This window comes from Arachis duranensis, chromosome 9 (genome assembly GCF_000817695.3).
Source record: "Arachis duranensis cultivar V14167 chromosome 9, aradu.V14167.gnm2.J7QH, whole genome shotgun sequence".
Lineage (NCBI taxonomy): Eukaryota > Viridiplantae > Streptophyta > Magnoliopsida > Fabales > Fabaceae > Arachis > Arachis duranensis.
In genome coordinates, this window is record NC_029780.3 from 18607371 (window position 1) to 18618586 (window position 11216).

Here is an 11216-nt window from a genome sequence, read left to right on the forward strand (position 1 = left end):
CACCTGGACACCGTTTCAGCCACGTCAGCCAGTTCCATTAGGTGTATGAGAGACAAATAGACGGAAGGATTAAATTGTCCTCTGTTTGTTAAAGTCAGAAACTTTTTTGTATTTAAATTTTGTTAGGAATATATTTGTCAAAAGTTTAAAAAGTAAGGAACCTATTTGTCTTTTTCCCTAAAAATAATTTGCAATCAACAAAATATCACTCGAAATTCCTTTTTATTCTTTCATTAAGACACAAATAACAAAAAAAATAATAAATTTTTTTTTTAAAATACTTTTATTATCTACCTTTTCTTTCAAACTATGGTAAATACTAAAGCAGTTCCCTTTAATCTTTGGGAAAACTCCAATCCCAAGTCCTAACAAATTTGCATCAGAATGACTAATCCTAACCCTAAACCCAACTCCAACCCTAACCCCAACCCCCTTTGCAAATTCCCAAATCTATGTGGTTGATGGGGTGGCTACTAGTGACATTGACGACGTGGACCTATATTCCTCTCTGCTTGCCTTGTTCCTTCTTCTGCGTTGGTACTCATCTTTGCTCGTGGGACCTGTGCTCGCGTTCTTCTCTAGTGGGAGTCTTCTACTCACATTCTTAGTCTCTCTGCCTTTGAAGTCTGAAGCCTTGTCCCCCTGGGTGCTCCCGTGCTTGTTCGTCAACTCTCATGGTTGCTAGAGAACATCGCGAGTCACTTCAGGTAGGCAGTCTCTGTTATTATATTTCTGGCTTTTCATTGTGTACTGTCTATTTGCTACTGGCTTTCTATTATTCTTATGTGTAATGGTTTTATTGGTTTAGGTTTTAATAGTTTTCTTCTTGAATTATTTGAAGAACAAAAGTAAAGTTGCTCCCTGATCATTTACATGATTCTTTTGGCATTTGAAATAGTTGAATGTTGATAGACTGTGTTGAAGCAGGGCAAAGATTGCTGTCAAGCTAAAATATTGAGGTATGCTTCGAACACGAACATCTCAAATCATTTTTATTTTCTTCTACTTCCTTTAATTTTTTGCCCCTTAGGTGACAAAAGAAAAGACGGGGATAGAATCGTTGCACTCCAACAATTAATGTTGCCATTTGGAGAGGCGAGTTTTCAAAAGAGTTGTGATGAAATCTATTTCTATTGTCTCATTAGATGTTGTTATGAAATATATTTCTATTTCTATAGTTTCTATTTGGTGTATCTCCTGATGCTCTCGTTTGTATTTCAAGAAAACAATTTCTTTTAGTGATTCCCTTACACGGTTCGTTCGAACCATTGTTGTTGAGTAGATACGTGCTTTATCCTCCACAATAAGCGACTAGGGAAAAAAGATCGATGCAATCCTGTCTATTGTTTCACCTGGACCCAGATCTGTTGCTTATCATGATGATGATGCTAATGAGTGATAGCTCATACAATCGCAACAAAAGCTCCATTGCATCGAAAATCATCAAGGTGTCATTTTGGCTTGAAAGCTCGAACCAGATTGCAAACCATCTAGTCCGTTGAGTGATAATGAAATCAGCGAAAACGTTGGCTTGAAACGGCATACGAGTACCACTAAACGCAGAGGTCAGAAAGCAACATCATCGATTAAGGTTAGAAACTCAATTAATTGGCTTAATTTGGATGTTCATCTTCTGACATGGGTTTTTTCCCTAAATAAGCTGAAAACACTAGAGAAAAAAGGGTTTTACTTCCCTTTTCCGATTCACAAAATCCTAAAAATAACAATAAAAACCAATCAACCCCTGTGGTATGTAGATAACATCATCTCACTTTCAATTTTATTTAAATTATTTCTGATGATTTGATGTGGAAAAAATGAAATGAAAGTAAGATTTCATGATTTTAGGACAAAATTGAAAAAAAAAAAAACTAAATTAAGCAATTATAAGTACTTAATCAAAGGCGTTACATTCCTGTGATTTACTCTTAAAGGAACATGAAATATCTATAAACAATATTTAAATAGGCGAAAGAGATTATTCGTTAATTTTTTCAATTTTTTTATGTTAAAAATCCTCTCTGACGTAGAAGTTGCATCTTGTAGAAGAAAATTCCCACACGTGGAGACTTTAAACTACAGCGAGGACGTCCATGGCTATATGAATCCCATGATTTGGTGAACATATATGGTGATGAGATACCTACGGTAATATTCCCCTCTTTCCCACATATCTTGATGCATTAAGTACTCTGTGTCTTTGTTTTAAATACTTATACATGTTTCTATCCAAATTGATAGTGCTTGGAGGTGACATTTAGGCCAACATCGGAAATGGTTTTCATGGGGACTGAGTTGGCTATTGTTGCCTATATCTTTGGAACTGATTATGACCCCAAGTAGGTCATTTCTACTGATTTTGGAGCTTTGGAATCAAACACTTATTTCATGAGATATAACTTGTGAGTTGTTATTAATAGAGAGATTCTTGTGCCTAATGAACATTGTTGTGGAAGTTAGGAAGCATTGATGACCCTTTGTCCGAAAAATTGGGTTGGAGATAACGTAAGTCATGAAGTAATTCATGTGATATACCTTTTTGACTTTGTTGAATTTGATTGATGACTGACAATTTCTAGCTTGTCAAATGTAGGTTTTGAATTTGATGGCATCAATTCTTATGAAACATGCAGCGGTTATAGTGGAAGGCAACAAATGGTTCCTCCCAACCACTTTTGCTGTAAGTTTCTAATGGCATAAATAATTTTGCTTTTGATTATGGTCATTATTTATTTATTATCCCAAAATAGTTTGGAGTAAGCTTTGATTTCATATTATTCTTGTTATTGTTAATATCTTGTAGCAAATAGCACTCCAACAATGACATATTTCTGTTGGAACAATGTAATACATCAAAACAAACTTTATGGGTAAGGTTGAATACCTCTCTAAGGTAATAGATTATCTTGATGAGTTATTTCAACTGTGGTAAAAAAATAATTAATTCTTTTTATCCTTGTAACTAATAAATGATTTAACCTATTGACACAGATATACGTACCTATTAATGTTAAAGATCATTGGTTCCTTGTAGTTGTGAAAAAAAAGTAGCGGGTTGATTACATATCTAGACTCTCCAAAGTGCTCAAAACAAAGGCACGAGAGGATGAATGCAATATATGATGTGGTGTGTTCAATGGACTTTTAACCTTCAAAAACATCTCTGTTTTGATTGTGAAACCAATTCCATGTCAAACTCATTTCTTTGATTTTCAGATTTCTTTCTTAGAGAATCTACTATTGGACTATTGGTTTTACCAATTGGATAATACTAAAAGACCGATGGTTTCAAAGTTCAAATTTCAAGAGCCAGAGGTGCCCCAACAAGATGCTCAATCGTAAGTATCATAAATCAATTACCTAAGCCATGATATAATTTAGGACTGTACATACTATGTAAGTTAAATGCTTAAATTTAATTCTTTGATGGAGGAGGCATTAATTTGTTGTAAAAATAATGAAACTCTTATTTTTTAAGCAATGACTGTGGTGTGTGGGTTGCACAATGGCAGACACTGTCATCTATGGCGGCGTGGTGCCATACCAGCTAGGAAGCACCGATATGACACGGGATACGAACACGACACGACACGGATACGCCGACACGTTCTTTTTATAAAAAATTGGATACGACACGTTTTAGGATACGTTGTGAATTAAAATTTAAATAATATATTAAATTAATAAAATATCATATTGTAAATATAAGAGTGAATATAGGGATGGCAAGCGGGAAAGCCCGCCCCGCCCCATAAGTAAATAGAAAATTGCTATATGTATTATAATTTGAATATATATTAGTAAGAAACAATGTAGCTTGGTGGTTAGATTGTCTTCCTTGCAACCTTGGTGTGAGCACTTTGAACCCCATGATAGCCATTTTGAAAAATTTTTCAAATCCAAAAACTACACAGCTTTGACACTTGGCACGCTAGAGCTTCTGGAGAGCATGGTGGACTTGCAGAACTCAGATGTATCGTAGCTTCGCCTTCAGTTGGGATCAAATGATTCGATCCGGTCCGATTTTTACAGGATTTGGCCGGTTTTAGCCAGTTCGTTACAGGTTCAACCAGTTCGTTTCGGTTCTCTGTCTTGAACGGTCCTAACCTCGAACCAGATTGGTATAGGATCCGATTTACCAATTTTTTGATCAAACTGACCAATTCGGTTCGATTTTGACAACTATACTTAGAACGGCTCCAATAATAGAACATGAAAGAAATTAGCAGTGCACATTAGTGTGAAACTTAGCTTATTGTGGAAATTAACTTTAACATTTCAACTAATATTTTGTTATAATTAATTTGAATTAGTTAAATAGTTAATTTATTTATTTACTTCAATAAATATAAAAAATTTAAATATTATTTTATATATATAGTAATTTGTCAGTCAACAATAAATATTTAAATAAAATTTTAATTTGTCACAGATTAATTTTTGATTTATCTGACTAAATACTGTGCACAAAATAAGACTAATATTTGTTGCCAACCATGGAGGTAGGGGTGGCAAGCCGGGAAGCCCGCCCCGCCCCGCCAGAAGCCCGTCCTTTGGCGGGTTGGCCCGCCCCGCCTAACTGCGGGCTGGCAGGCTGGCGGGCTAAACCCGCCAAAGCTCCTTTTTTTTTTACTATTAACTACTAAGTAATATATATAATTTTACAACCATATTAATAAATTTATAATTTCTAATGGCATAAAAAATTATATTTTTTATATTAACAAACATTGAAGTCTTTGTAATTATAAATATCTAATAAATATAATTATAAACCAAATTTTCATTCAAAATATAAGTATAAATATTCTCTCCAAAGCAAAATAAACATAATCTAAAACATAATTATAAATATTGTCTCTAAAATAACATAAACAATTCAAAACACTCAATTTTTATCTTCATACTCTTGTAAGTTAGGTTTTGGCAAAAAATTACAAAAATACCCCCTCACTAAAAAAAACCTTAGCCTAGCAGGGAAGTTCTCCCCGTCCCGGCAAAGCCTGCCAAACCTCGCGGTTTAAGCGGTGCGGGTTAGGCGGACTTTTGCTATTTGGCGGTCCCGATTTTTTAGCCTAGCCCGCCTTTTTTGGCGGATTACGCGGACTGGCTTGACGGGTTTAGGCCCGTTTGCCACTCCTAAGTGAATATAATTGTATAAAAAATCTTAAAATTATGGAATTATTAAAAAAAATAAAAAAATTTAATCTACTCTTACCATTTCGCTAACAGAAAATGTATCAATTTCTTCTCCTCCAAGTCCATCATCTGCAAACACCACAGCTTCTATCATCTGCAAACACAACGCACCACATAATGTAGTTCTTCAGTTTGTCTTCAACCTCTGTATTTCTATTCTTCTTCTTCTTCAATATAACGCAGAGAACCAAGAACGGCTAAGCTAGTGAGAAATCATAAATAGATTTAGGTTTTGATTTATTAATTATTTTACTTTTAAATTTAAATTTTGATTTGTTTTAATTTTAGAATATTTTAAAATTAGAAAGAAAAAATTGGTTAATCGAGCCATAAAATCACAAGATCAATTGGAGATTTGCAGTCTAGCAGAAAGATCCGTCTCATGAACATCTGAATCGGGTCAGACTCGTTCGGATTTGTGACCGTTTGACCAAAATTCTGCACCGCAAGAAGACACGCCGCCGATACGCTCATTTGAAGTATCCACCGCGTGTCGGTGTCGGATTCGTGTCCGACACGAATATGCCGGCACCATGAGAAAATCCGTACTTCATAGCATACCGGTATGATCACATGTCCAAGTTTCATTATATGCTACAATTTTTTTGTTTTTATAACATCTAAATTTAACGATGGAGGTATACGACTTCAATATTAGGTGGTCAACGAATGCAGCAGAGTAAGGATGGCCATAGACTTGGTGTATGGACCTCACAATCTAAGGAGAGAAGACATTCAAAGACTTGCTATTGAAAATTGGAATAAGAAGATGCCAAAGAATGTCACTTAGTCTTAGGATGTAATCTTTCAGAGTCCATGTTAAAAACTATATAATTTCTAAAATTGTGGAAATGTAATTATCCTTATTGCCTTGTGTTTTGTCACTGCTAACCCCTATAATGGGAGAATTTTTATGCCCGAAAGTGATGATGACATGATTAGTATATCTAAATCTAAGTGGGTTCTTCATTCTAATAATTATAGTTTCATAGGCATGAATGTTTTGTCTTTCAAATTTTACTTTTACAAGTAAGATGGTTCAAATAAAAACTAGTTCAAATACCTATTATAAATACTTGATAGACTATTCAGATTAAGATGTACATTTGGATTGGTTTCTTTACTTTATTTTCATAAGTACTTTTTCGTTACAAAAATGCTTTCGCAATTGAATTGGTTCGTTCAATATTTTTCAGCAAAAAGATTACTAGAAAAATCATGTTGCATTTGAATATACAACATAAAAAAAAAGCATTGTTGAAGATAATTCCATAGATTTTACAAGTCATGAACTCATGGTATTATTTTATCAGTGTGGCTGATCTAAACATCTAAATAATAAAGTAGAAACTTTGAAGATTTCTTTACTCAATTACCAGGGAGTGTTACTGTCCACAAGAATCTCCGTATCAAATATTTGAACACAACCATTAGAATTCATTGAACCAATACTGTGAGTACTGAGTACAATACATTTAACAAAAATAAATTACAATAGGACAAAAATTTGCACAGTTCACATACTAACAACATTGGAATGGTTCAGCAAGGTAATGTAGCATCCCAGAAGCAAAAAGCTCATCTACTCCACAAATTAAGTTAATTTTCACTATTGTTTCAAGGTATTCCTAGCTTCCATGACCTATATAAACATATCAATAGTTATTTCTGTAATTATGAAGAATTATTTTGTAATGGATAAAGCACAAAATACAAATAATGTTTACATGTAAGAGCCATTGATGCCCAATATTTTGCAGAGTGGTTGGTTGGCTACTCCACCCTGTGGCGTTAGAAATAAGTTACTAAGAGTTGGATAAAATTGGACCCCTGAAAATGCTCTTGTACCCGCCAGATTCGATTGAGAACCCATGAGCTTAGTACTAGACTCTGTAGTACAGTTGCGACCATTATTCTCACTCCTAGTGGCACCAAGAGGATCTTTTGTTGCCTATCAAGCATGTCAAATAAATAAAAAATAATTCACTACAACCTAATGTCACATTTTCTTAATTTTTACATCTATAAATAGATGAAATTACACAAACAAAATATTTAACCATGCTAAGAGAATAAATATGATTAACATACTAATATGAAAATAATTGATCAATTTTTTTCAACAAACAAAATTTAGCAATCATTGCATAAATAACCTCATCTGTGTCTGTACATCGAGAAGGGAGATGGTCATGGCTCCGGTCACCTTCATCAACCAACTTTGGACAATGCCTCTTTGTATGACCCTTCACGAAGCAATTTGAACATGACCTTTTCCTAGTTTCATTCTCCTTGAGTTTGGGTGCACCTTTAGTCATAGCGACACATGGATCACCAACAAATTTAGCAGCAGGATGCAATACATCAGTAATCCCATTTTGCATTTTATTGCTGCACCTTTTCTCTAGATCTTTGGTCCATCTAGTAACTTCATTCATCGTATCACCAAAAAGTGGAACTTCTTGAGCCATAAGGAATGACATCCACATTGTGGCAACTGACATAGCACCATATCTCATTAAAAAACCTTTCTCAACATCATTTGCAGTGCTTTTGACTATTTGATCATTAGTATACTTCTTTGCATCTGGGGTCCATCTTTTTAGAATTAGAGTTTCTGGCAATTCATCTACATCCTCTCATCTCAGCACACACAACATACGACTACAAGGATACCCTTCATGATCCCAATGACAGCATTCACACTCCAATTTCTTCTCATTGCGATCATATACAACTGTAAATATTTTGACCCTCTTTTGAAAAGCACAAATCTTGTATACCATAGTTGTGGAAAGGGGCTGACTATGTATAATGTCTAAAGAAACCACTTCTTCAATTTGCTTCCTCACTAGTTTGAATATCTCTCTAGTGTAGATGTTTGCAGCACAAAGCTTGAGAGATTGTGAGCTAGTTGTCAAAACAGGATCAGAATTGATTGTCTAGAATTGACCAACCATATCATTGTTGCGATAATCTCGTAAATCCTGCTCAAAATTCTCCACCAACTCTAAAATTTTGTGCTTTGAATGAACAAATCTCTTTATGAAGTTGTTAATGCCTTCACATCTAAAACAGCACAAAATTTATCCCGAAGAAATGCCTTGGCCCAACTTTCTTTGTTTTCATATTGTTTGTCCATCCATGACGTGTCACTACCACCAAACTCTTCAACGAATTTTGACCATTCCTCCTCAAATTCATCAAAATCCCACTTGGCATAAATGAACTTCTTAAATGATTCACATAAGCCTGGGTCCTTGATTTTCAAAGTAACATTTTTTCTAAAGATGCCATCCGCACAATCTATGGGTTGTATTTAGAAAAATTTCATTAATTGCCTCTTTCATAGCTTCATTTGCATCAGTCACAACAACTTTAGGATGCTTGTTCATCATGACTTCCAAAAAATTAGCCAGTAGCCACTTGTATGTGGATGCCATTTCATTATCAAGTATGACAAACTCAAATATACACGTTTTCCTGTGATAGTTACTTTCAGAAAAGATTACCAATGGTTTCTTGTACTTATTCTTTTTGTATGTAGCATCAAACGCAAGGACGTCACTAAAATATTAATAATCAGCTCGGCATATTCCATCGGGCCAAAATAAACTACATAACCAATCCTCCGCAGTTGAACTATATCGTGCCATAACCATCGGGTTAACGTCATCCTTTCCAAACAGGTAGCTTATGGTGGCATTGGCATCACCACTTAAAATATGTAAGCGTCGACTCCTGTCAAGGTGGCCATCTAAGTCTTTCTTTGTAAAATCAGCTCTGGCATACCCACCAGCTTGCCCAACCATAAATCCCATAATTTGAGATGTTGGCACACTATACATATGCATGATGTCGGCTTGTGCCTTGTTTGCATCAGTTAAATGTCGACGGTTCGGAATTAGGTGAACCATGCATTGTGGTACTAAGTCATGGTTATGTTCATCGAACAAATTCTTAACCCTCCAAACAGTTGCCCTTTTATCAAAGTATAAACACAATTTAGCTTGACAATTAGTTCATGTTTCAGCTCTTTGCTCCCTTTTTCGTGAAATATTGTCACAATATTTCTTCTCTCTCTCAATCCGGCCCTATTACAAAAGAACCTTCGCCTTGAGTAACAACCATATTTGGTTTTCACAAAATCGCCCTTCCAAACTCCAAAGCCAATATATTTGGCATATCTCACATACACATCATATGCTACCTCAGATGTTGGAAATGTATGATTGATAATATCATCAGCGATAATAATTTCACACTGTTTGCAACCACCACATTTACATTTTTTCGTTTCCATCTCTTGGTGCAAGCTACAATCATCGTCATTAGTTAAACCCACTTCTGTAGTTTTCATCTCCATCTGAAAGTTACATAAATAAAGTATATCAATGTGCAATTTAATATCAACGTAAATACACATATAATAACATTACTCAATTCACTGAATTAAGACCTAGTCTAATAAATTAGAGGGGACAGTTACTCCTTTTTAGAATAATGATAAAAAATATATAAATTGTACTTATATTAAAATAAGTTATATTATGATAAAATAAAATAATGTGGTAGAAAAAATATTAATCTACATTATTACTAGGGGTGCACAGACCCGGCCCGGCCCGAAGGCCCGGCCCGGCCCCGAACACTTTAGGGACTAATTTGGTGTGATTTCATTGGGTCTAGGGTCGGGTACGGGTCTCAAAAATAGATCCGGTCATTATTTTGGGTCGGGTCCGGGCCATATCTCGGGTCACCCGAAGTCGGCCCGGTGGCCCGGTCATCATACACAATTAATATTTTGTGTTATTAGTGATAGATTATGACTATTCTTATGTGGAATTTAAGTATTGTAAACCTTAATATTTTGTATTATTAGTCATTATAAGACTATAAATTAATGTTTTATGTTTAGAATGCATAAGACTTTAGACTAATACATAAGATTGTGTTATTTTTCAAATTGATAATAGCAATTTATGTTGCTGAACTTTAAACAGTGATATCAATTTGAAAAAATAACCGAACAATTAGCAATTATAAGTTATAAATTATCAATTATCAACCAAACAAAAAATAGAACAACAATTAAAATAGAAAAAAATTAAAAATATAGAGATCCATTACTTAATTTTTATTGGAAGGGAGTGAATAAAGGAGTTGAATGCTAGTGGTTTGTGGATGCTTACCTAATGAAAGATGCAATAACAGCTATTGAGGAGAACCACGTCGTTGAGAGCAAAACGCTACTGGTGACGAAATTTAAATAGTCGTTATGCCGCCTGCAAGAGAGCATATAGGAGATTTAGTGGTGGAAGGGACATGGATTAGTGAAACATTGAGCTCCTTCAGAATCATCACCGGACTTACCTCTTGCTGCAGAAACACGACTTCCATTACTTTTCTGAAAAATTATTACAAGAAATCCCAACAAATTTTATCCTCTTCTTCTGAAATCCTTAACACTTGATAGCTCAGAGAAGAGGGAGGACAGGATTAAGGGTTTTGGAAATTACCGGCAAGAGAGAGGGCGAAAATGGGGTATATAAAAGCTCATAATTAATAAAAACAAAAAATTTAATTATTGTTATAAACCGATTTTTTTATATTGGTCTAACCGGATTCATTCAACTTGTTAAACCTAAAAAAAATTATGCTACACCAACTTTAATTTTTGGTCTATCAAAAAGGACACCTATCCATAAAATTTTTAATATAAAATTATATCCAATGGTCCAGTTTTGAGATTCAGCAGAAGTCATTTTTCATGACTTCATTGGAGTGCCCGCCATTTTTTTTTCTTTTTAACTTAATAAAATAAAAACTTTTGTGCAGTTAACTTTATATGAAATTAATAGTTAAAAATTATTAGATAATAATTTAGTCAAACCTATCAAATTATTTAATAACTTTCAACTATTAACTTTACATAAAATTAAGTGCACCTAGAACTGGACATAATTTGAATTTTTAAAAATCTAAACTATATCCACTTCAGAACCAATTCTGTAGTT

The 11216-nt window shown here is 34.4% G+C and overlaps 1 protein-coding gene across 1 annotated transcript; it reads right to left on the bottom strand.

The window, feature by feature from the left end:
* Positions 1 to 6508: 6508 nt before the first annotated feature.
* Positions 6509 to 10737, bottom strand: LOC127741651 (uncharacterized). Its single transcript, XM_052254639.1, has 5 exons — positions 10573 to 10737; positions 10392 to 10484; positions 7356 to 9565; positions 6927 to 7150; positions 6509 to 6841 (listed from the first exon to the last, which is right to left on the bottom strand). The coding sequence occupies exons 3-5, from the start codon at positions 7716 to 7718 to the stop codon at positions 6817 to 6819; spliced, it is 612 nt and encodes a 203-aa protein (XP_052110599.1). The 5' UTR covers positions 7719 to 9565; positions 10392 to 10484; positions 10573 to 10737; the 3' UTR covers positions 6509 to 6816.
* Positions 10738 to 11216: the final 479 nt, after the last annotated feature.